The 26,204-nt window shown below is 39.1% G+C and overlaps 2 protein-coding genes across 4 annotated transcripts; one reads left to right on the forward strand and one right to left on the reverse strand.

The window, feature by feature from the left end:
* The first annotated feature begins 23 nt into the window (after positions 1–23).
* On the forward strand, positions 24–4,436 carry zgc:110366 (uncharacterized protein LOC550476 homolog). 2 transcript variants are annotated; one of them, XM_047368362.1, is made up of 8 exons: positions 24–175; positions 290–387; positions 1,251–1,499; positions 1,671–1,772; positions 1,953–2,044; positions 2,480–2,662; positions 2,743–2,802; positions 3,384–4,436. In XM_047368362.1, exons 2-8 carry the CDS (start codon positions 312–314, stop codon positions 3,477–3,479), a joined length of 858 nt encoding a protein of 285 aa, XP_047224318.1. In that variant the 5' UTR covers positions 24–175; positions 290–311; the 3' UTR covers positions 3,480–4,436. The 2 variants fall into 2 exon arrangements, with proteins under 2 accessions (XP_047224318.1, XP_047224319.1); XM_047368363.1 differs by having other exon boundaries at positions 29–170.
* Positions 4,437–5,563: 1,127 nt separating this feature from the next.
* rc3h1b (ring finger and CCCH-type domains 1b) lies at positions 5,564–25,927 on the reverse strand. 2 transcript variants are annotated; one of them, XM_047368846.1, is made up of 21 exons: positions 25,732–25,927; positions 23,754–23,789; positions 23,366–23,583; positions 18,178–18,298; positions 16,520–16,759; positions 16,211–16,386; positions 15,805–16,005; positions 15,532–15,664; positions 13,699–13,817; positions 13,192–13,304; positions 12,858–13,100; positions 12,510–12,715; positions 11,908–12,308; positions 11,637–11,795; positions 11,343–11,498; positions 10,858–11,080; positions 10,247–10,337; positions 9,994–10,090; positions 9,505–9,723; positions 9,289–9,392; positions 5,564–8,862 (listed from the first exon to the last, which is right to left on the reverse strand). In XM_047368846.1, exons 2-21 carry the CDS (start codon positions 23,755–23,757, stop codon positions 8,706–8,708), a joined length of 3,381 nt encoding a protein of 1,126 aa, XP_047224802.1. In that variant the 5' UTR covers positions 23,758–23,789; positions 25,732–25,927; the 3' UTR covers positions 5,564–8,705. The 2 variants fall into 2 exon arrangements, with proteins under 2 accessions (XP_047224802.1, XP_047224801.1); XM_047368845.1 differs by having other exon boundaries at positions 23,366–23,789.
* Between the last annotated feature and the right edge of the window lie 277 nt (positions 25,928–26,204).

The raw sequence follows: 26,204 nt of genomic DNA on the forward strand, positions 1-26,204 counted from the left end.
CTACACGTTAAAGCTCAGCCCTGACTGGACAAAATACGCGTCTTTTAACATCTAAGGGTTTTTTTCCTAAGTAAATGTAAGAGAACTCCAGAAGTGAATCTGGCTGGATTTTGCTGGTTGGATAGAAAAAGTTCCTTCACCCCTAAATCCCAGGTGCATACAAAGCAAAGGTCAGGTGAGTTTATCATATGATCCTGTGTTTAAAATCAATTGAGCTCTTAAAGAGTGAAACAGGCTGCTCTCAGTTGTCAAATTTAAAGATTAGCACCTTCTTTTTTTTCTGATCCAGGATTGTTTACCAGTAGAGGAGCATGCCTTTATTCCCAGCCCTGAGCTGTGCCACAGTCCAACTCTCCAACGCCCTGGAAATCCCAATTCTTGGATTAGGTCTGTATTACGTTTAGAATGTGATTATTAAGATTACAAAAATGGAAAGAAAATTTACAAATAGGTTAAATTAGAACGTTAAAAGAAAAATATATGTTGTTTACAATGCCAATAAATCATCTCATCGGGCTTCATACAAAATTGTGATTTTTACATAGGCTTTTACATTAGCAGATTTTTCTCTTTTATTACGTTTTTACTGATGTTTGGAAACACATCTGAAGTCTGCTTTACTAATTTCTGAAAGAAAAACTTAATTGTTCAATCTGTATTTTGAGGTAGGTTTGTATCAGGTTTGTGGGGAAAAAATGAAATCTGGGGTGTTTCAAGAAATGTTCAAAGTATGTGTAAATGCTTCACCTTTAACAAGGGTGCATTGTAGGCTACGTGGTTCTTACAAAGTTAGTTTGTTTTTAGCTTAAAAACTGCATACAGGTAGCTTTCAAAGAGGATGTGCTTTTTCTACCTGACTTGTGGTAGGCCAATGGGATAAGTCACTCTTTTTCTATTCTATTTTATTTATTTAAACACCTCAGAGATCAGTCTCATTCTGATCGCCCAAATTCATTGTCCTATTATTTCCAGTTCTTACAATGCATGTTTGGTCTACTGATCAGAGGAAACTAGTTTTCCTTGGTGCAAAACCTTGGTGCAACACAGATCCCTTTCTATTTCACATTGTGCATCATATGTATAGTTTGAAGTTACGTACTAAACTGTGCTTAAGCCTTTAGCCATCTTTGAGTTTTTTTTAAGTATATTGTAGTAGTGTATTAAAGTTCATCCACTTTGAAAAAAAAACAGCAGTTTTTTTTAAATTGAGATAATATTCTTTTAAATTGTAACATTTGCTTTTGTCTCAGGTACTTCTCATAATGGCGGATACTCCCATGATGCCGTTGTGTACGCTCTCACTGAGTGTGGCATTCGACACCTTGACACAGCAAAGCACTACGGCTGTGAGGAGAAGCTGGGCGAAGCTATCAAAGAGAGCGGGCTCCTACGAAGTGATCTGTGGCTCACCAATAAACTCTGGCCTGGGGACTATGGATACAAAGCTGCAAAAAAAGCCTGCCTGGACTCCTGCACAGCAATGGGGGTTGAATATTTTGGTATGAGGTGCAATTGATAAAGCTGGGTGAAACAAATTTAACAGTCTTGAAGTTGTCACTATGCCACAGAGCAACTCTAAAAAACTTCCTTTATTATCCTTATTTTTTACCTTTGAATGTAAGTTGATATCTTCTTGGATGTTTTAAATAACAAGTATCCTCCTTTTTCAGATCTGTACCTGATGCACTGGCCTGAGTCATTAAAAGTCGGCAGTTCTAACAGAGAGATTAGAGCTGAGACGTGGAGAGCTCTGGAGGATCTCTATAAAGAAGGTGACATCACTGGAGGCAGCATGTTGCAGAAACTATGCTCCTATTCTTCATCTTTGCGCCATCCTGAGATTTTCTATCATTTGTCTTCTTTTTGGAACATTTTCTGACTCGTGCTAGGACAGTGCTCACACAACCCAGATGTTTCCCAGTGTTACAGCTAAAATCCACTCATCATTGCAGGGGTTTGTCATGCCATTGGGGTGAGCAACTTTCTGGTCCGCCACCTGGAGCAGCTGAAGGAAGACTGCAATGTGGTGCCACATGTTAACCAGGTAATTTTCCCATGTTTTTAGTTATTTACATATATTTATTTTTCAAGAAGTTTGGGCAAAACCTAGGAAGAGAAGAAAAGCTTATCTTAGAGATGATCCAGAAAAGATGTATTTAAAATAGAAAAATGATCCTCATTTTGGGTGTCTAAAATGTCCTGCTACTGACTACTATTCCTCATATGTTTGAAACATTGCTTCATAAATAGCTGTTATATATTTATGAGATGTATTGATATTTTAAAAAAAATGGTGATAATAGATTTTCTTTCATTTTTTTCTGCCTAATACACATTTGTCATATATACAGTAATGAACGATATTGCTCTTATTGTTCAGGTTCAGTGAAGTTGAAAAATTATCTTTCCCCCAAATAATTTTCATTAATGTTCTATGCACGTGCTTTAAAACATTGCTGTGCTTGTTTAACTTTTTTAGGTGGAGTATCATCCTTTCCAACAGCCAAATCGTTTGATGGAATACTGTCAGAAGGATGGGATAGTGTTTGAAGGCTACAGTCCCCTGGCTAAGGGTCAAGTCCTCAGCGATCCTGTTGTACAACAAATAGCAAAAAAACACAGACGAACAGCAGCTCAGATTTGCATTCGTTGGAGCATTCAGGTAGTCAGATTTGTCCCATTGCTGCTATGGTTAATGAGTTTCTGCAAGTTATTAACCAGAGCTTTTTTATGTTTTCTCAGAATGGAGTTGTCACTATACCAAAGTCCATCAAAAAGAACAGGATACAGGAAAACTGTCAAGTGAGTAATGAGACCTTTTTTTTTTTCAGCCTTATAAATGTCTATGCACTGAGGAAAGATATTGGTTGGATGTGCCAGGGATAATGTGAGTTCTAGGGTTTTACATTCTAAATGATCGGCTCTTTACTAGACTCTAAATTACTCAACCATATCCACATAACATACATTTCACTGTCGTTATTTAATGAACGCAAAACTTTTTTTTTTCCTTCTGACTCTGACATTAAACCACATTAAACGTTTCCTATTTTTGGTCAGGCAAAAATGATCAAATTTACTAAATATCAGCAAGGTATTTTCTTAAGCTTCTCTAAATTCAAAAGTTTACATAAAGTTCCTTACTATTTGTTAGGACTGCCTTTTAAACTGCAGATCTTGGGTCAGATATTGTTGGTGTCCTTCCACAAGCTCTCCTAAGTACTTTTCTGGAATTGTGGCACATTTTACTCACACACCTTTTTGTGTTTGTAATTATTTGGTTTAAACTGTAGGCAACTGGCCAAGAGAGGCATCAGCTCACCAGTCAACTAGGTCTGATTATGTGTTTTTAACTCAGTCACCTTCTGCCATCTCATACACAGGTGTTTGGGTTCCAGCTAGACGAGGAAGACATGGTCGCTTTAGGAAATTTACATGACGGACGGCACGTAACTTGGGATCCCACAAATGTGGAATAAAATGTGCTGAGAAACAAAAGGAAAACAAATCTCGGTAATAGCTTTGATTGTGATTTGCTGAGTGAAGAGGGGTTTTTTTTTTTTTTTTGTATCATGTGCAAAAGTTTAGGCAGACAGTGATGTGAAGTCCTTTCAAGTAACTTCACCGGACAAACCACCTGGTAACTCTTAGTGTGATCATCGTAGATTTGACAGATTTTTGTAGTTTTAGCACCAAATTAAGATAGGCTTTAAAGGGTTTAATATTTAAAACTGATGATGAATATACTTGCATTTTTTAATGTTTTTATTTCCTGCTGGTTATCTACAATTATATATTTGTTGTCACCAAATTAACAAAATTTTAGACCAAATCTTAATTATGGGCTTAAATTTAATGTAAGGACACAGGGGCGTTTTTAGGGTCTTGAAACATTGGGGGCTTTAGCCCAGACCCAAAATATTTTAATTTTCATAGGACAGCAGCCAAGTCATTTAAAGTTAAAATAAGATAGGACATGTTGTACCAGTTCTATGTCTAGGCCAGGTTTTGATTGAATGTAAATTATTTTGAGTCAAACAAAGAAGGTTTACAATAATTGTTCTTGGGTTTTTATTCTCATCTTTGTTAGAAGCTGAATGAAGGAGAAACAGAGTTTAGGATTGATTAAAAACATTTTGCAGATAATGACAGATTTTGTTGTATTGAGAAGTTTTTTTTGCTGACAAAATGTGTTCTTAAACTCAGAGATATTTATTATGGGCCAAATAAATGTGCTTCTTTTCTCATCTATGTAAATAACCTTTTTAAACAAACTCCTGTGGCTCAATGGTCTTAATTTGTTACATTTCAAAAAAGGAAATTGGTATAAATTTGATTCATTTAAAACTTAGTCAAACGGTAAGATCCTTAAAACACATTTAATTATGCGGAGAGCTTTCCAAACATTTCATTAAAATTGTTCCTTCATTCATGAACCTCTTCTGTTTTACTGGTATCTTTTCAGCCTTTCATTCCACTTATGAAGAAATTTGGCCAGCCAAAAATAATAAATGAAACATTTACAACACAGCCTTTTGTTCTCCACTGAGGATGTGAGCCATGAGTTAAGCTCTATTAAACACTTTCTGAGAGAAATGGGTGTCAAGTTGTGGTGTTTGAAACATAACATAGAGCCTCATCCTGGACCTTTGTTGGACAGTCATCTTTTGTTCTGTTATTAGTATTAATAACTGTATACATATGGTATGAATATATTGCCTTGAGTAATCCTGTATCCTTGTTTAATTTATTTAATATCACGTGTTATTCAGAAAAATAAAACAGTTAACTAGTTAAAGGTACACCTGTTATTAATTTATCAGATTTTTATTTCTCATACTGCACCTTTAAACAACCCAGAGCTGTATGTTTAGAATCAGCACAGAAGATATGAAAAAGAATCCGGAGGCTTACTTTTACACTTTCTACTATGTCTTAGTGGCACCAGTAGATATTTTCCCGGTGTTTTCAGCAACAATTTATTCTTTCTACATGTAGAACTGCAGCTTTGAGATGCAATGTTATGATCTGAAGAACCTTTTCAACGTGTTTAGTAACTTTTATTTTGACTGAACTAAAGGACCAGATATATTTTTCATCATGAATAATCCAGCTAGTATGGAACGCCAAAGTGTTCAAGTTTGCAGGGCTAGGCCACCTGTTCCTGTGCGCAAACACGCACCAGACTCAGCTCTCCGGTTGCTCTGAAATAAGCCTTGTTCGAGGCGCTCAGTGTAACTTTTCGAATAATGATTGAGGAAAGCCGACTAAAAAGTGTGTGCAAACAATTTGAAGTATATTACGTGTAACGGTACGGTTTCATATTTTAGTTTCCAGAAAGTCAGTTAGACTTGACCTTTATTTAATGTGACTGGTTTAATGATCTAGAATAGGGCGTGTGCTGTAAAAGGTTTAAAACCAAATTGTCAGTATGGATTGCCCACTCCTCAACACGAGTTGCACTGTGCAGGAAACCAGAAACATCACCGGAAATCGGAGAAGCTCCAACTTCTCTTAAACAGAAACTTGAACTTTATAAGGCAATAAAAAAGACGAGAAAAACTCTCAGTTAGCAATATCATTTAATCTTTCCCCCTCAGTTTAGAATCACTGTTGCTCATAAGTTACATTTTCTTTTCTCAATTTCACAGGTTCTTTTTCCTTTCTTCAAACATCCAGTTTAAGCTCCCTCTTGTATCAAACAAAAAAAAAAGAAAGCAGATTGTATTATACAAAAATGCAAACCAATTTTCACACAGTGAATTCTCTTACAAAGTCATAAAATGGCGTAATAATGGCTACATCCACATTGGAGGAAGATAATTCTAGACATTCCTTAATGGAGTATAATATACATATAAAAACGTTTTTCTTGCTGAAATCAAACCTGTACCTTAATTTAAGAGATATTTTACAAGGGAGTAATAATATAAAAAAAACGATTTGTGAATTTCCTCAAAGTCTGAGAATAAAATGTGAGCCTCGAACAGCAGTAACAGAGGTCAGTGGTCAAGGGTGAGGGTGGTTGTTTTACCATCAAAAGGTGTAGGCAGCAGTTTCACTCAAAACAAAAACACACAAGATTGAAATTAACATCTTTGCCATTTACTATAAAGTAAACTCCCCCCATACAATCACTGCACAAAAACGCTCCACTAAGCTAAGAAGGTGTTTTAGGCTCATTCAGACCTGCAGTGACCCATCAAGCAGAATGAGCTTTTTGGTCGTTTTGGCTTAACTCTAATTTAGAGATCATTGGTATGTCTCTAAATCATGATGTGTTAATTTTTCAGATCTAATGCTCCTTAAACAAATAATGTAAAAAGAGTATTACAGAGGAAATGAAAGCTTATCTGTCAGAAGAAACGTCCTGGTTGTTTTCACTGGAGCAGCGGTGAAGGTGGGGGGACAAACCCGTTCTAAAATCTCAACACTACCAGGTACAGCACAAGGGGGGGGGAACCAAAAACAAACAAAATGATGGTACGTTTCCTACAATCCAATCTATCACACAAAAAAAAAAAAACATCTCCATATAAATTTTCCAAAGTTACAGATTTTGTCATCTTCGGAAGCATATTCTATAAAGAACAACTTTGTTTGAACACAAAAGATTAAATGAACACACATCAATGCACACAGAGGTCCTTCGTCTGGGAAAGGATAAAGTCTGTGTTGGCAACCAGTGGACAGAAAAACAAGTAAAAAAACAAACCAAAAACAACATTAAGCTGATTCTAAGTAGAGATCATTTAATATAAATGCTGAGCAAGTAGAGTAAGAGGTGGCACATTAATAGTGCTTTAGTATACTAATGTATGTATACATACTCATATGTATAAGTGAGCTGTGTACCTAAACAATAAACGCAGCAAGGAGCAGCCTGAGGCTTTAAGTGTGGATGGAAATAAACAAAATTGCTATCCTGGTGCTGACGAATTAAAAGCGTTGCCCTACAACACCTGATGAGGGCACACAGATGTGTTTATGCCTTGATCTGATTCATCAGTAATCAGGGATTTGTCAAAGTGTCAGTTTATAAGCAAAAAGAGGGCTTGATACAACAACTTGACCCGGAACGTCTCTATCTTTTTAACCGTTCAAGCACATGAAATCATGCTAATTGTTTACAGAAGGCAGAGCGCTCTGTGTTGAGAATCAGTGGTAAACAGTCCATATGCTGAAGAAAGAGCTATAGCAGTAGTAATGGTGGTGATGAGGACGGCATGCAATGGCAAAACCGATGTTAAATCGACTTTTTGGTCGGTTGTCATAAGTACACTTGAGGACAGACCGTTTGAAAGGGGAAGATTTCTGTTTCAGTAACTAACGTTGCCATTCTCCAAGCTGTAAACATCATTTTCCAAACGTTTCGCCAACTACGACAGGAGGCTTTCCAGGGATTAGCACAAAATGCAGCTATTCCAAAGAAAGGACGACACGTTTTCAGCAATGCTCTATGAAGGTTTCAGGAGGTAAGCTGCACCACCCCAAAATTGTAACAATGTAAAGCAAACAGTCAAAATTAAACTAAAAAAAAAAAAAAAAAAAAACACAAGGGAAGGCAACTTCATAGAAGTTATGTGAACAAATGACAAGATAATCCCAATGGGGAGGCCTCTGTGTGGCCAGAGGAGAAGCTCTGATGAGGGAAGTACTTTTTTTTTAGTAGTTTTAATATTTGAAAAATTAAGGTTCTTATCGTTTATTGAAGTAGTAAGATGTTCTCTCCGCCAAGTAATGTGCGGCACTCAAAAATACTTCTGAGGATAACATATTTCATTACGAGATAGGCCTAACTGTGCTCAGAAACACAGGCAAAGGGGTGCTGAAATTAAACCACTTCAAGGTCACGCCGCAACCAAGAGAAGCACCCAATATTCCCTTATCGAAAAGAAATCTCATTATCAACACAACTGCAATCTTTAAAACAGAATGCTTTCATTAAATAGATACTGCTTTCACGTATGAAATAGAAATTATGTTGTTCATAAAATACAAGAATAAAAATCTTAACTTCCTGAAGTAATGCATTTCTGAAAGCACCTGACGTATCTATTTTGGCTGAATACAGGTGGAACTTGATGCTGCCTTTCCCTCCTCAGGCATCCACATCTGGCCAACCTCTCGTTACGATTTTGGGGGCGAGCACCGAGCCACACATTTGAGCTCCTTCCTATAGTTTTGTCACATTACAGGACTTTTGAGAAGAGCTCCTCAAAATGTATGTGATGAGAAAATGCTTTTTGACTTGCGCACCTCTGCATGTAACCGTTCCAACTATACGTACTATAAGTACGACTCTGCAGGTAAACAAAGAACCTGTTATTAGGACAGGGCAATCAATTTGCTGCTACTGTTGCTTTTAAGGTGTCGTATCTATTTCAAATTAATATGCAAATGCTGTCATCATCACCACCATTTATACTTCTTGATGTATCAATTGTGAGCCTTGTTAATCAAATACCAGTACAAAAAAAAAAAAAAAGAAATAACACACAAGAAATGTTATTATATGCTCTGGTTTCCAGGCAAGGAAAGTCATAAAAAAGCTCATTCACAGAACAAAAAGAAAGAAAATTCATCACGGCAGATACTGCTCATCTTCTAAATAGAATTGGTGTATGTGTGCCTGTGCATGCTTTTCAAATGAGCATCTTGTGTGTGTTTGTGTGTAGGTGTGTGTGTGAGTAAGTGTGTACTTCCTAAGAGCAGGAATGAACAACGCCGTTTTTCTGCATCTCTGAACCGGTGATGACTTGGTCAGAACACAGGCTCAATGCGGCTGTCTTACTGGTCAGAGACAGCATGGACCCACCCACTGCACTTTCTTGCAGACCGCTGGAGCCGTTGGACACATCGCTGAATTAAAAAGTGGAGAAAGAGGCCCATATAAGAATAAAAGGAAGAAAAGATACAATAAATAAAAAAATTTTATGAACACATTTCTGTTTAGGGACATATTAAAAGACATCACTTTTTTGAAGGGGGGTTGAACTAAATATTTATAAAGAGAAAATCTAAATTTCTGTCTTTTCAAGGGTCTCTTTATTTCCTTATTGCCCTAACTTTACAACAAGACCATTTCTACACCCCCATATTGTCATGCTCCCAAAGAGGAACACCCAGCAAGAAACCAGACAGGATAGCAATTACCTTCAAAAACTGACTGGGGCCATTTAGCAGTAGGAAACTGCAGCACTTAAAGTGGCGTGTAGAATTGTGCTACTTAATAAAAATAAGTTGATTACATGCGTTCTGTAAAGTTCAAGGACGTTTACTACTTACCCAAGAGCCAGAGACATTTCTTCAAGCTGGGTCTCTTGTTCTGGCTGTCCATTTTCTGCAGGCTGCATTTTGTACTGCTGAACATCATGAGTTATCTGGTTTTCCTAGCATGCGGAGGGAAAAAAATAAATAAAAAACAAAGAAAAGTGATTAGTTATAGTAGTATACAAGACAGCCTTAACTACACCAAAAAAACAAAAAAAAAGCGTCCCCTACCAACGCCATCTCTCGGGTCCTCTTGCCTATTTCTCTCTCCACCTGGTGGAGCTCCAAGCTTAACTGCTCATTGGAGATAGCTGACACACTTGCACCCCCTGCTGGCCACTTGGGCTGAGGTTGCTGTGTGCTGTGTGCTGTCTGGCCCTGGATGGGCTGCAGGGGCTGACCTACCAATGCACTAGTCTCCCTCTGCAGGAGCAAAGAGTTACTGGCAGCCTGCAGCATCGAGAGTGAGAAGAGATGTGTGGAAACATGAAAATATGGGAAATGATGAAAAGGAAAAAAAGAAAAAACCCTGATATGAGATATATAAATGAAATATTTGGATTACTTCTTGAAATTTTAGAAGCTTTAATTCTTCAACACCGTTTTGGGATAAAAAGTAACAAAAATGCAGTGCAAATATTTTTCTTAACGTTTCAGAAACTAAAACTTAATTTACTTTCGATTCATTCAGTGTCTCGGCTTCAGATAGATCCTCCATACCTCTATGTTGTGCATCTGAGTCTGTTGGGTGATCTGCTGATTGACCTGCTGCAGCTCAATCTTCAACTGTTCTCTGTCTGGGGTTGTCATGGGAAGGCTGTGAAAATGAATATAAAGTAAAAATGGCTATATAATATTTCAAAGTCTTAAACTTATTTTACAAATCCTTTCATAACTTTTTCTTTCTAAATGCACAACTAATATAATTGGAATAATTTAAAAATCTACAGAAACAGAAAAAAAAGGGACTCACCGCTCAATAAAGTGTCCCTGAGAGGAGGGGGCAATCTGGTGGGAGGGGTACGAAGCCCCGCCCCATCCCCCATGACTTCCATATGAGTAATCTGCAGCAGGAATGAAAGAACAAATATTTTCATGAGAAACTGGAGAGCATTACCACACAGTGCATTTAATTCAAAATTTCATACTGCAAAAATTCAGCTGGATGATGCACATAGCTTCATTTATCTTGAAACAACTGTACAATCTGATATAACATGAATTACCAGGCTACAAGCAAAGATAAGCTAATATTTAGCATTTTATCGCCAATAACCAATATTTATTGATATTAGATATATGTCCCTACCCATTCGACACCATAAAAAAAACAACATTGTTTCTCAGCTTTAGTTAAAGACCCTTCCAATCATGTGCGGCATCACTGTCACATGCCCAAACAAATACCACATGGCAAACCTCCTCGCCTTCCTTCTCCAGAAACAGATACACAAACAGCAACAAGGTGGAAATAAACAGTTATTAATATTGGTCCAAATTTTAATGCAAAGTAAAAAGGTAAGGATTGCAAATCCCAACCACAAACGTTCTTCAGTCATTTAACTGCAGGTATGGGATTCTTACCTGGCATGGTCATGTGTTTAGAGTTGGGGTTCTGGGAAGTGGAAGCCATAGCTTGCACTGGGCCAGTGGTCTGGTAGCCTGTCTTTGAAGTGCGGGAGATGGCGCCGAAGCGCGACACAGTGGGCTGGGGGCCAAAAGGTATAATAGGGTCATCATCTTTCACTTCTGTTCCCCTCCGAGGAGCCTCCATTGATGGTTCCCTCGGACCTTTATCCTCCACGTTCTGACAAAAAGACAAAGGGGAAGAACACGGAAAGAAAGGATCATGAGATCAAGCAGGACAGATGAGGCATAACATATGCAAAGATAAGCTGAATATACACTGTGTAAAGCAAAGTCTATTAACACAAAAGCTTGAGTTAATATTAGTTAATTAACATATACTGAATAAATCTAGTCACAAACTAAACCTTTTACATATTTCCCACATTCCTCCTCCCTGATACCTACATCAGAAATAACTAGGAGTCACTTATCTAACTTACCATCATTTCCATGGCACCAGGAACCATCACATTTTTGGGCTTGGCATCCTTTGTGCTAATATAAGAGCCAATGGTTTCGCAGGACCAGGGGGAGTACTGCCCTGCATAGTCGGGCTCTCTGCCTTTCAGTATTGTTTTGGAGCTCTCATCGCCATACTGCACACAAGAAAGGTTATTAAACAGAATCTACACTGATTATCAATAATCTCCTCCAGCATCATTACTAAATAAAATGAAATGTTTTTTGTAATAAACAGTTTAATGTGTATGTATAACATATAATATTGTACTAACCTCAGTGGGGTAGTCGTTGGGGAAGGGATGTGAAAGAGTGGGGGAAGCGGCAAACGGTGGAGGAGAGATCACCTTCCTTTCTGCCAGCTGAGATAACAGCTCCTGCCGTCGTCGATGGAGATAGTCTAGGGTGGTCTGCGAACTGCTGTATGGTGACCCCTAATCAACCAGCAGATACAAAAATACAACTGCTGAACTGTAAACCATCTAATCTGCCTCTATTCAAAACAAAAAATATTCACAACAATTTAAAAAAAGACAACTGACATACCCTGACATAAGTCCTCATAGGGGGAGGCTGGGAACCCGTCTGATAGTAACCATCTGGAGCGTATCTATCCCGGGCACTTGACTCTTGATAGTAGAGTGAGTTGGCCTGTCCTGCTGAGGGTGGTGGAACATCAAGGGGAGCCGGACTCATTTTGACAAGAGAATCCCTCTGAGTTGGATAAGTCTGCGGGGGAGGTGGTGGGGCACCGTAAGCACCGTGGTGACCTCTGTCATAGTGAGTATAGGGAAAAGGTGGACCAGAGTGCTGGGAATGGTAGGGGCGCTCTGGAGCACTGTAGCCTGTGTAAGGGTCGTGGTAAGGGGGTCCTGACTCGCTCGGCGGAGGGGGGTTACGGATGTATTCTCGAGAAACATACTGCGTTGGCTGTTGGTAGGGATAACCTGGGAAAAATAGACATAAAAAAAAGGCCACCAACACTTAAGATACTTTCACATCATAAAGCTTTCCGCCATCCTTTTAGTCAAAAAGCACTACGCTTCTAAAGATATTTTACTGCTGCTGTAAATGTACAGATCTTATCAAGAAAAAAAAAAAAAACATGTTTTCCTTTGATAAGATTATTTGAATGACTTTATTCTTACTTGCTGGGTACTGAGGCGGCTCATACTGAGAGGCAGGCGGGGGACGAATGTCATATACATCACGGGGTTGCGGTTGAGAATAGACTGGTGAACCTCTGGCAACCCCGGACATGTGCTTAACCCCCGAGAGGTGATCTGATGGCAACCTGGGGTGAACCATTGCATGAGGTGGCAGTGGTATACCGGATTTGGGCATGGAGTCCAGGCTAAAAGAATGAAGCATTTTAAATGTATTTCTTCCCCAGTTTTACACAATGTATCATTTTCTCCTCTGGTTACATACCCAACAAATACATAAAATGACCGTAACCAGTAAACACTAAAATTAGTGTGAGAAACTGCACTCACACATCAGGTGGCGATCCTGGGACACTTGGACTTCCTCCATCCATCTTGACAGGTTTAGACAACAGCTCATATGGGACTGTGTCGGTGCCACGAGCGACTAATTGGGGCAAGTTTGGGGCACCGCTGCCATTGGTGACCGGGGAAAGCTTTGGGGTCACTGCTACATCAGGAGTGAGGCCGTCGTCTGTAAAAACCACCCCAACTCCTGGGCGAGTGGCCAGACGCTTATTCATCTTACGATACCTGGCAAACATTAAGAGGCGTTACTAAAGACCAAAAAAAAAAAAACAATGCCGCAGTGATGGTGGATAAAGCTTCAACATTTTAAACTCACTTCTCTAGTTCTTCCTGAGAGTGTGCAAACGTACAGCTGGCTCCACGAGGACAGCCGCCTTTCTGCTTCATGTCACGGCACATGTATGTTTTGTATTTGCTGTGCTGAGGAGGCTGAAGAGATTAGGAGAACATAACCTTTATGTTTGTGGAACAACAACATACAAATACATGTCTAAAGCAAATGAAAAAGGTAAAACGTTCAATGCACAAGAAACACTAAGTTTATTGGTCAGTTCAATTTAAACACTGCCGTTAGATTAACAGAAGACCATGCTTTGTGTACAATATTCTGCCGTTCATGCGATAATATGACAACGCAAGACAGCAAACCAACCGGCAACAAAATTAGGAAGGACCGAAAGGATAAATAATTCCAACATTTGATGAACAACTCCGACTTTTGTTTATTTTTAGGTTGAACTGAACTTAATTGTGATTTATGTTGTATAGCTCTTTGTGACTTTGTGTCTATGAGGCGCTTTATAAATACCATCTAAATACTGACCTGTTGAGGATCGGCTCCTTTCTTGCTGTGGTGTTGAATGAAATCAACCAGGCCATGTACCACTGTTTTCACTGCTACCAACCCCTTCTCAAGCTGCTCCCATGTCGGAGGAGGAGCATCTAAACAAGAAAAAAAAGGGGCCAAAAATAATGAGAAAACTCCTGAGTTCAGTAGATTTAGACTTATTACACGTCATCTGCAAGGACTCTCAAAAAAATTCAGCTGATGACCTGAACCAATCGACTTTCAGCACAAGGGACCCTGACCTATGATAAGCCAGGTTGAAACCGTAAACTTGATCTTTTTCGGCCAATCACGGACCCCACCACAAATAATAGCTATCAGGCAGCTGGGACAAAAACACTCTTCGGTGTGGATGTTGCTACGAACGTCTTGAAGTTTTTTGCATCAGTGAGAGGTATGTAACAATTAACTAAACTTACACCGAGTCATAGCTCTGTTGAGCCATCCATTCCCTTAGCTCTCAGCAGTCATGACTTTATGGGATTCTTCTTAAGTAAAATTGATTCTATTAAAAAGAAAATCTTTGACATACTCCCGAAGATGATTACTTCATCCTCAGCAAGTGAGACAACATTGGAAATAACTGTAGAACCTGATTTGTGTTTGGACTGTTTTGATCCTGTGGAGCTTCCTGAGTTATCAGAAATATTAGCTTCATCTAAACCTTCAACTTGGTGTTATTTTTGACCAGGACATGTCATTTAAATCCCATATTAAACAGGTTTGTAGGATTTCCTTCTTTCACCTCCGGAACATTGCCAAAATTATAAATATCCTATCCAGGAGTGACGCTGAAAACTAGTCCATGCATTTGTTACTTCAAGGCTGGACTATTGTAATTCTTTACTATCAGGATGTCCACAAAATGCAGTTAAAAGCCTTCAGCTGATTCAAAATGCTCCAGCAAGAGTTCTGATGAAAATTAAAAAGAGAGATTATATTTCTCCTACTTTAGCTTCCCTTCATTGGCTCCCTGTTAAATCCAGAATATAATTTAAAATTCTCCTCCTCACATATAAAGCCCTTAATGATCTAGCTCCATCATACATCAGAGATCTGATTGTTCCATATGTTCCTAACAGAGCACTTTGTTCTCAGACTGCAGGTTTACTGGTGGTTCCTAGAGTCTCTAGAAGTAGAATGGGAGGCAGATCCTTTAGTTATCAGGCTCCTCTCTTGTGGAACCAGCTCCCAGTTTTAAGTCCGTGAGGCAGACACCCTGTCTACTTTTAAGGCTAGGCTTAAAACTTTCCTTTTTGATAAAGCTTACAGTTAGAGTGGCTTAGGTTATCCTGAGCTATCTCTGTAGTTATGCTGCTATAGGCTTAGACTGCTGGAGGCCATAATGCCCACTTTCACCCTCTTCGCTACATTCTCATACTACTCTCCAATTTTGCATTATTTGCTGTTATTTCAGCTTTTAACTTTGTTCTCTCTCTTTTCTCTTCCTAGAAGCTACACCTGACCTGACTCTGTGTCTACCTGTGACACCTTTCTGGAGAGGGGCATCGTCCGAGCTTCTGCTGGCAACAACTTAATGCTCACCCTCTACATATGATCCACATGGCCCTGTCTTTCAGTGTTTAAGCCTTTCTCTCTCCTAGACATGGAAATTGACTGAGCTTTTACTGTGACTAACTCTATGTGCTCTCTTTCAGACTCTAACCTTGAAAACTGGCTCAGAGTTGATCTGTTCTTTCTTTCTAGATGAAACGACTAAAGGAGCTACATCCATTAACTGATGAATCTTTAGTCAGCCGCCTTGCATCTTTATAAAAGCAAGACTGTTGAAGTTTGCCTGCTTCTTACCAGGACTGGGGTCGATGTTTGCCAACAGTTCTAAATGGGGTCGTAGTCTGTTGAGGTTGGCTGGGTCTCCAGTCCTTTGCAGTGCAATTGTCAGCTCCTGTACACTTTGAGCAAAAGATGCCGGGGTCTGCAGCTACATTGGAAATAAACAAAGGAGATACATGAAACAACGGTCTGCTGAAATCTCCTAATAAATGGGCTTCTGTGCATCACGCAGATAAGCCTTCTTATATAAAAACTGGACATAGAGAAAAAATTTGCTTTGTCACATACCTTATCTATGATAGACTGCATATGTGACTTGTGAGACTGATCTCCATACAACAGAGAAGACCACTGGTCAGGTGCAATACGTAATCCACCTTCCATAGCAATCTGAACGATCTGAGAGTCATGCTCCCGCCGCAGAGCCTCGTAAGTACGAAACTCCTCTTTCAGCTGCATGAGGGAGGAATCTTCATCCCGTTTGGTAACCTAAAGGCACAGAAGAGGGAGGATAATTTAATGCCTAATTTAATACAGTTAAAATTGCATCTGTATGCTGTCAATAAATTTTCACTAATTAATAAAAACTCCCATTTGTGCATACAGTGTCACAGATACTAATCCCACTATTGAGCAGCACCAGATTAAGTCTTGCTGACCTAAAAACATCAAAGGCTGATAGTCAGACACATACCTTGAAGCAGGAAGCCCTATAAAGGAGCTGCACCACATGGCCTATACTGGTTTTAGAGGCCTGAGGGAAGCGTGGTTCAAGCCTTTGGACAACAAAAAGAACCAGCACTTTCCTGGACAAAGCAGAACCATCCTCCAGAGCAAGAAGAACCAACTTGAGGGCTTCCTCCTGCATTGCTGGTGTAGGAGAAGACACAATGATGACCATTTTAAGTAACAGTCGATTGTCAAAAGCTCCTGAAATATTCATTCAACAAGGATAATTTACTGGCTGTGTGGTGGTATCACTTTACATTTATCAGGCACCTACCTGGGCCAAGAAACTGACAACCCCGTGCACGAACAGCCGCCCACAGATTAGAGGAGAGCTGCTGTGGATTCTGGTGCTGCAGGATGAGTTCGGTGACAGTTCGCTCGCCAAGAGAGCGGGCAGCTCTCATGGCCCTAACACGTCCCTCCTCCTCCACCAGCTGGCAGTGAACCAAAGTTACCAATTTCCTCTGCATGGGTCGACTCAGCATGCTTTGGGCTGTGCTGCTCAGACCCACACCTGGACAGACATTTAAGGGGAGATATCTTACAAACTACTGAATCACATTTATTTCACTCCAGGCCAACTCTCCCTCAGAACATTGCAGATTTCAGACATCTTTATGAAATGTCCAAATTTTGGGGATGCTAGACAGTGGTTTTCTCAGAACATGCCAGACCATATAATACTAATAGGAATAGGCTAGAATAAAGCTAACATATCTGTCAAACTACTTTCACACACCTTAGAGGGTCAAGTCAATAATTATATCAAATTTATTTTCTATATATTGTAGATCACAGCAGGAGTCATCAACATTTACCTTTCCTATACAAAACAGGTCTTTACACTGTCCTTCTTTACAAACAAACAAATTGCTCTTGTTATTTCTGTTATTTTTTACAACACTATGCCATTTCTGCCTCGACATGGACGTGTCTACAATTTTCAGCACTCTCTATCACTCACGGCAGTTTCACTCTAACACGCCGCCCAGTCAGCAAAAACGCGTGTGCTCATTGTAAGCTAGCTCCCGTCTCGCTCTGCTTGAACCACAGGTAACTACGGCCACCGTAAAAGCTCGAACATCGTGTTTGGCGAAGCGCTGCACACTTTGTAGATAAATGTTTGTTAAAGTAAAATTTTGAATACCTGTAAAATCATGCTGCGTTTATATTGGTTGTTAATGTTAAATTGATAAAAGCCATCAATTGTTATATTGCTGCTATTAAAAGAAACAAACATTAAGATGCGCTTCCCTAGGAAAACACTGATTACCTTTAATACGCATCACAATTTCTCCTCAGCAACACTTTACCTGTAATTTCTGACATTTATAACTGCTGTCATACAAAATTGATTAATAATTCAAACAAATGTGTTGTTTTGGTTCGTTTATTTTCTTTATTTAAATAATAATATTAGGTTATGATGCAAGAAAGCCAATTTTGGTTTGGTTCCAAAACAGCGGTGCTTTTTGTTGCATGCGTGTCTAATCGTCCGGTGTGCGGGTCATTCATCGACCTGGTGTCGAACATTAACAGGGCCAGTGGATGAATGAATAAGTGGTTCAGACCGAGCAGTCAGTTTTGTGATAAAAACATCTCGAGGCTTGCATAAAAACGCCTATTACATCTTTTTTTGAGCCCGTTTAACATGCTATGTAAATTGTCTGTACCCATTAAATACTGGGACATACCGACACGTCTATAATTATAAGGCAAATGAGAACTAAAGTTTGCCTTAGTATAAATTCTTGTTAAACATAAAAGCTAACATTTGGAATAAACTGTTATTTTAGATATTAAACAGAAAAATGTTACAAGTTTAGATTTAGGGTGTGATACTTTTGTAAATAAGCCGTGCATTGACAATTTTGACCAAAAAAAGTTTGGCTGAAGGTCGGTATCAGTGGCATCAAATGATAAAGCAAGTACCTCGGGTGTTGCTGAGGGGTTTGAGGTAGAGGGCCAGCTCCTCCACACACTGTCTCGCCACCTCATAGTTCTGAGCGTCCTCTGGACTTGTAATCAAAGCAACCGGCTGGGCCTTGGGAACCTGAAAGAAAACAAAATAGGAAAATGATAGTAAATTCTACAAAGACATCCTGAACTTATTTATTCGCTACACAGTGGTTTTATGTGTTGCACATGTTTTGGTGCACACACAATGTTGAGTATATATATATGAAAATGAGAAAATATCTTTACAGGGCAAAAATAAAGAAAAGAAAAAATTTATTGAAACATTTTAGTCTACAGGAATCCTAACCCTAACAAAATGTATATATAATACAAGCTTTATACACTGCTCAAAAAAAAATAAAGGGAACACTTAAACAACACATTATAACTCCAAGCAACACTGATTGACAATCAATTTCACTGCTGTTGTGTAAATGGAATAGACAACAGGGGGAAATCTTTGGTGATTAGCAAGACACTCAATAAAGGAGTGGTTCTGCAGGTGGGGACCACAGACCACTTCTCAGTACCTATGTTTTCTGCCTGATGTTTTGGTCACTTTTGAATGTTGGTGGTGCTTTCACACTCGTGGTAGCATGAGATGGACTCTACAACCCACACAAGTGGCTCAGGTAGTGCAGCTCATCCAGGATGGCACATCAATGCGAGCTGTGGCAAGAAGGTTTGCTGTGTCTGTCAGCGTAGTGTCCAGAGCCTGGAGGCGCTACCAGGAGACAGGCCAGTAAACCAGGAGACGTGGAGGAGGCCGTAGGAGGGCAACAACCCAGCAGCAGGACCGCTACTAACGCCTTTGTGCAAGGAGGAACAGGAGGAGCACTGCCAGAGCCCTGCAAAATGACCTCCAGCAGACCACAGATGTGCATGTATCTGCACAAACAGTTAGAAACCGACTCCATGAGGATGGTATGTGGGCCTGACGTCCACAAATAGGGGTTGTGCTCACAGCCCAACACCGTGCAGGACGCTTGGCATTTGCCAGAGAACACCAGGATTGGTAAATTCACCACTGGTGCCCTGTGCTCTTCACAGATGAAAGCAGGTTCACACTGAACACATGTGACAGACGTGACAGAGTCTGGAGACACCATGGAGAGCGATCTGCTGCCTGCAACATCCTTCAGCATGACCGGTTTGGCAGTGGGTCAGTAATGGTGTGGGGTGGCATTTCTTTGGAGGGCTGCATGGCCCTCCATGAGCTCGCCAGAGGTAGCCTGACTGCCATTAGGTACCGAGATGAGATCCTCAGACCCCTTGTGAGACCATATGCTGGTGCGGTTGGCCCTGGGTTCTTCCTAATGCAGGACAATGCTAGACCTCATGTGGCTGGAGTGTGTCAGCAGTTCCTGCAAGATCAAGACATTGAAGCTATGGACTGGCCCGCCTGTTCCCCAGACCTGAATCCGATTGAGCACATCTGGGACATCATGTCTCGCTCCATCCACCAACATCACGTTGCACCACAGACTGTCCAGGAGTTGGCGGATGCTTTAGTCCAGGTCTTGGAGGAGATCCCTCAGGAGACCATCTGCTGTCTCATCAGGAGCATGCCCAGGAGTTGTAGGGAGGTCATACAGACACGTGGAGGCCACACACAATACTGAGCCTCATTTTGACTTGTTTTAAGGACATTACATCAAAGTTGGATCAACCTGTAGTGTGTTTTTCCACTTTAATTTTGTGTGTGACTCCAAATCCAGGCATTCATTGGTTAATAAATTTGATTTCCATTGATGATTTTTGTCTGATTTTATTGTCAGCACATTCAACTTTGTACAGAACAAAGTATTGAATGAGAATATTTCATTCATTCAGATCTAGGATGTGTTATTTGAGTGTTCCCTTTATTTTTTTGAGCAGTGTATATTCCTGTGTCGTACTATATGATGTGTCCTTAGAAGGATGTACCTTATTACCCCAATCCTGATTGGTTTTGCCACCTTCAAGTGACAACAACTAAACATTAACATTTATTTAGTTTAACAGAAAACAATAAGTGCCAAAATGAGGCCAAAATGGTTACCCCAATGATTCTGATCAATGACTGAGATCCCAATGTTTTATTAAATAATTTATTCATTCTAGCAAAAAAAGGTTTTACTCTAATGCTGCATAAATGTCACATAAATTGCATAAGTCTGTTGAGCTTAATTCTTGCTACTATACAAAATGAAAGTGGTCTTATTGACTGAAATTATGTTTTCTGAAGTCTCATTAAGACTAATAGAAATATGTGCTACTTTAACAGACCACCGCAGGTAAACCACAGTCCAGTTAGGGAAACATGCTTTTAATTAGCTATTCTATAATGCACCCCTCTATCCCAGGGCTGGCATCCTAAACCCAGTGGATTGAGGAGCTACTTATTGAAAGGCCATTAGATTTGTCTGTAGCCAAGGTCAAAAAACACTTTCCAACCAAGCCTTGTTCCCACATTGGTGTCATATTTGACATGAACGAAGCAGCAAGGTGGTTGGAGGTTGAACCGTTGCTGCTGGGTCCAACAGTTAACCGCTGAGGTAGCGTCAGAGTTAAGTTGATGGGTAGATGTGAAGTGGGCAGCACCAGACGCACACATAGCAGTAAAGCAGTGCTGGTAATTCCAGTTCCTGGTATGGTAGAAGACCAGGGAGGTAGTGGAGGGCGGCAGGGTCATACAGTGACAAACCAGCATCATTTTTACATGAGGACTCTACAGAGCAGGGGACCTCATTATACAGCGAGATTTACAGCTTAGCGATGTTGAAGTGAAAGCCTGAATGTTTGGTATCACAACAGTGAGGCAGGAAAAGTCAAAGTACAGCCCTATAAAATGTTATGGCCCAACATATCCAAAAATATGGGTGTTCGCTCAGTATTTTTTTTTTTGGATACGTTTTACAACATCTTCATTTGATAAATATGCTATGGAGCAAGCTGTGGTGTGTTTTTGAACATTTGGGATGAGATTTAAATGATTTTATAGCCGATATAGACCAGATAATATAAATAGTATAAAGATAAAACCCCTGAACCTCTTTTTTTTTAATAATTAACATGACAGTGAGAGAAAGTCATGGTAATCTCCAAAGAAAGGTATGAGTTCATTGTTTTGTGTAAATTGTAAGAAGCCGACCCTATTCAAAAAATAAAAAAACATCTCCTGCAAACTCCAGACAGACTAGTCAGAGTGAAATGACATTTATCCATCATCAGACAGAAACTCATTGCTGAGCCATCTGAAAACAAATAACAGTGGGACTGCACACTTCATTTGGACACTGATCTAAATTATAAAAATATTATAATATAATAACCAAATGTATTCAAAAAATATCCAATGACGTGTGTATTTTTAACTTTGACTACAGTACAAAGCTGGGCATAGCTCACCACTTTACCATCAGAGATATATATAGAGTTTAATATTAATCATTTATTAAAATAACGCCTCATCAACGGGAGCATGTGCTGATATTGGTCAAGGCAGGTCGTTGTTTTTGAGTAAAATTAGCAACAACAAAAAAACAAGCTGTTAAAACATCTCTTTTATGTTGCCACACAACACCAAGAAAGCATGAGGAGAAAGAGACTTAAAAAACATTCTAACCATCGCCAAGTTCCGTTTTAGGCTTTGTCAAGTAACTCAAATACACAAAAAAAACAAACAATCAAGTTTGTTGAATTTGCTTTGTACATTTCAGGAAAATGAAGTAGGTTTATCTTAAACAACTGCAGCTTAAGTATAAATCCTAGGTTTAATTAATCCATGTAATAACTGCTCATATTTGGATAATTACTAATGTGTTTTTTAGTCCAGCACTGACACTGCGGGGGAGGAGGTAGGTTTTAATCCATCTGTCTTGTGTGATAATTGTTTAAATGTGAGAACACGGTCAGAGTTTCAGTTCCTAGTTTCTCACAGTGTGTGTATATTTTCCGTATATCTGACTGTTAAATTGTAACTGCTTTTTTAAATGGTGTGTAAATGAACAGCTATAATATCTCCTCGGGTAATGTCTAAAATGAAAGTAGGTCAAAAAGGGAAAGAACATTTAAAACCAGACAGCGAGAAAGTCCTGCGCAATTTCTGGTTGATTTATGGAGACTATAAATTGTCTTTCACTTGTGTTCAGGTGGGAGTAAGCTGATGTTATAAAGTAATGCATCATTTTTATATAATTGTTAAAAGACAAAACTGTGACTGAGATTAACATTTTATTATCGGTGCAGTCCTAACCATGACAAGGAGATTGATAAGAAACATGTCTAATAAAAGTTCATGAGGAACGTGGTCTCTTTTATGAGTGCATTGTATTTTTTGAACAATATGTTGCACACAAATGTTGCATTTCATATTGTCCTGAAACAATAGAGAAAAAGGAGCACATTGATGTTTCCTATTTTGTTTTAGAAAACAGAAACATCATTTTTGCATCATCTCTTTTGCAGAGTGTACATGAACTAAGCAGAAATTACTAGAAAATTGGGTTCTGATGTTACATTCAAATGAACTTCTCAGACTGTGCTGACATGTTACCATTATAAATTAAGTTACTATTTTGGTAATATTCAACAACGCTACGAAGCAACTGCTTCAGCTTGGGGAAAATGTAAACACTGGATTCCTTTTATTAAAATATAATTACTATAAGTTTAAATACGGATTTATGTCAAAACATATTCATCAACTGAACAGGAAAAGTAAAGGAAATGTACTATGAACTTCTCCACATATGTAACTGGGAATATTATTTGGCCAGTTTGGTATGGTGTGATATTAGCACTAAGCATAACCTAGAAGAATTCCCAGCCATGACTACAGAATATGAATTTCAGTTTTATGGTAACACTGACGGTTTCCATTACGACACACTCTACCAACACCATCAGCTGTGCCTCGCCCTGTCGTTCAAACATTGCCTCACAGAAATATGATTTCACCCATTGTTCCAGCGCTCAGTAAACCAAGAAAATCTCATTTATATCTTAATGAGTGTGCTGTGACACATTAAAGGAATACCCATGCCATTATAGTGTTGTGTAAAAGAGTATCTTAAGACATTCCTCAACTGCACACATTACCAGGATCTTCGCACCAGCAATGTGAACTGCTCCGTTTATTTCGTAATTAATGACAAATCCACGCAGACTCGCGTCTTACCTGGCCTCCCACCAGCTGCAACAGGGCTGTGTTGACAGGTAACTGCTCGATGTCTGTGCTGATGGCTGTCTGGTCAAAGGGACAGGCCTTGCGGTGCAACTTGTTCAGGCACATCTTGCACACAGTATGTCCACAGCCCAAGCTGATTGGCCGGCGAACAGTCTCTTCAAACGTCTGCGTGCAGATTGGGCACAGCAGAAACTCTGTCCATTGTGGCGCTTGCACAGGCATGGTTATATGTTGATGGGATGGGTGTATATATAAATGTAAGTACAAATTAACACAAAGAAAAAATATAATAATTATATATATATATAGATATATGGAAGATTCCACTGGAATCAAGATTTGTTTTTTTCCGAACTAAATCGTTCTTAAATATCCTCACACATTGTGGATGGTGGATCACATCTCGTGACAAATACTGGAAAAGAGAGAAAGAAAAAAAGACAAAATTGTAAATTTTTATTATACGATTTTACAAACATGTCAAAATTGTGTAACAGTTTCCAAATGTACCAAGAAGGAAATGCAACATTGTGTATTTTATTGCTGCCTCTTGCACAGGTTGACATTGTAAATGAGAACTAGTTCTCAATCGCCCTACCTGGTAAAATAAAAGTTTAAATAAATTCTATGAAAATTATAGTAGGCAAGTGTGCAGCTGCTGTTCAGGCTAGTAATCACGCTACTGTCTGTGCAGTTAACCTAAGAAACTGCTTTTTTTTTGGCGTTGTGGGTTGGAGTTTCATAAATTTCCATTGTTGTACCCACAGTAGAACTTTCGTTTTTATTTTTAAATTCACATATGTCACAAAACCAAGTTTAATCATCCGGAATATGAGTAGAACCCTTTTAATCGCCCAAATAGCCTAATAGTTCATGTTTTCAAGAACCTGTGCTCCGAAAATCAACTGATTTGATACAAGAGCAAATCACATGTTTAATTAGCAGACAAAGTGCAGTTTCTAACAATTGTGAAAAACGTCATGGTGAAAAAATAAATAAATAAACGTGAAAATTAGTTCTGTTGCTTTTAATTACGAATGTCATATTCCATTGTAACACGTGATTTTTAGACATAATAACATTATTACAAATCAATTTTACTGATGCTTAGCCTAACCATAGAAACAAAGTTGTTGGAGGTTACATGGCCTGTCAAAAAAAAACATTTTTTTCCTAGATTGTTGGTCTCAGTCTCTCAGTTTTGAATTCAAATTTAGAGGCTGAAATGACCACTAAATGTATGCTTTTAAAATGCTGTAGCTACCTTAAATTTCTACTAACAGATTATGCTGACATATTTTTATGTAAATGAATTGTTCCTACAGATGAAATCGTTTGCTTTGAAAAACAACTTTTTTGAACAATTCGCTAAAATACCTGAACATATCTGAGAATTATCATCTAGACAAGTAGGCAATAAAAGCCCACAGCTTATACTGTGATAAAACCGCCTTTTCTCCGGCAATCACAGCTCACTCGTGACAAATAAGATGCAAAATAAAACAAGGAGATATGCTTAAAATGCAACACTAAAGTGAACGAGAAAAACAACAGCTGTGGGGCCTGCAACTACTATGACTATGGACAAAGGATACCGAGGTAGCCACCACCGAAGTCCCAAATGCAAGAAGGCAAATCTCGCCATTAGGAATTAGTAATATTACAATGACTTAAATGTTGACAGTCTGTTTCATTTTATCGACGAGCATGACACACTGGGTTTTGGAATTTGTGTGTAACATAAGCGATCGGTTAGCTGTTAGCAACGTAGGCTATGGGAGGCTAGTTGGCTAGCTTAGCTAAACAATAAACGTCGTTGGCTTACAACAGTCAATTTCACAATTTTAAGCACTTGTTTACTTGGCTATAACTTAGTTATAATGCTCACTAGCATCGTGGATTTAAAATCCATGCTCCATTGAGAACTTTAGTTGCAATATATACATTTGGTCAAGAATACGATAGGTAGCAGACGAGTCGTAGACTACCATTTGACTTGCAGTGATATTATGTAACGTTAGCATATGATGCTAACAAACAAAACGTTTTATCTGATTGCATCTGTGTACATTAGGAGCATCATTATAATACCTTTAAAATAATTACAGCTCACATTATTAAAAAGCGTTAATCTGATCTGAGAGGGCCTTACTCCAACGCTTCTGTTAGTAGAAACACCGAGGGATAACAAGCTAACGAACAGACGTTAGCAACTCCTCCTTTTAGTTGGTGCTAAATATCTTTATGTCAGCTACTAACCATCGCTATGCGTCATTAACTTCACTCAAACTAATAATATAATTACTGATGGCAGTTTCCCATGTGATAGTAAAAATGTATTTATCGTTACTACTCACTTATTCCAAATGACTTGGAAGTATTTCATCCTTCTTTACAGAACTGTTGCGATATTTTCCTGCCATGTCGACTGTGCAGCTTCGCTGCTGCCGAGGTTTCGGGGAGGTGTCATCAATCCTGCTAGCCGGTTAGAGCTAGCTGGGCCCGGACGTCTGTACGTGCGTGTGCTTGTGTGCGCGCAACCCCATGTCTAAATAGCGGCCTCTGTTGACTTTGGAGGGCATGCACAACACATGACTGAGATACCTTCCAGAATTTGGTGTCCAGACCGACTAGGAAGGGTATTATTACAGAATAATATTTAATAATGTATGCAACTGTACCGTGTTGAATAAAATAATATTTTATGAAAGAATATATTAAAATGTAAAATCAGAATGAGCTTTAGTGCCAAGTTCGTACATACAAACAAGGAATTTGACTCCGGTACACTTTGCTTTCTAGTTTTTGTTTTTTGCCTTAAAGAGTATAC

The sequence above is a fragment of the Girardinichthys multiradiatus genome, chromosome 6, assembly GCF_021462225.1.
Source record: "Girardinichthys multiradiatus isolate DD_20200921_A chromosome 6, DD_fGirMul_XY1, whole genome shotgun sequence".
NCBI classification, from domain to species: Eukaryota; Metazoa; Chordata; class Actinopteri; order Cyprinodontiformes; family Goodeidae; genus Girardinichthys; species Girardinichthys multiradiatus.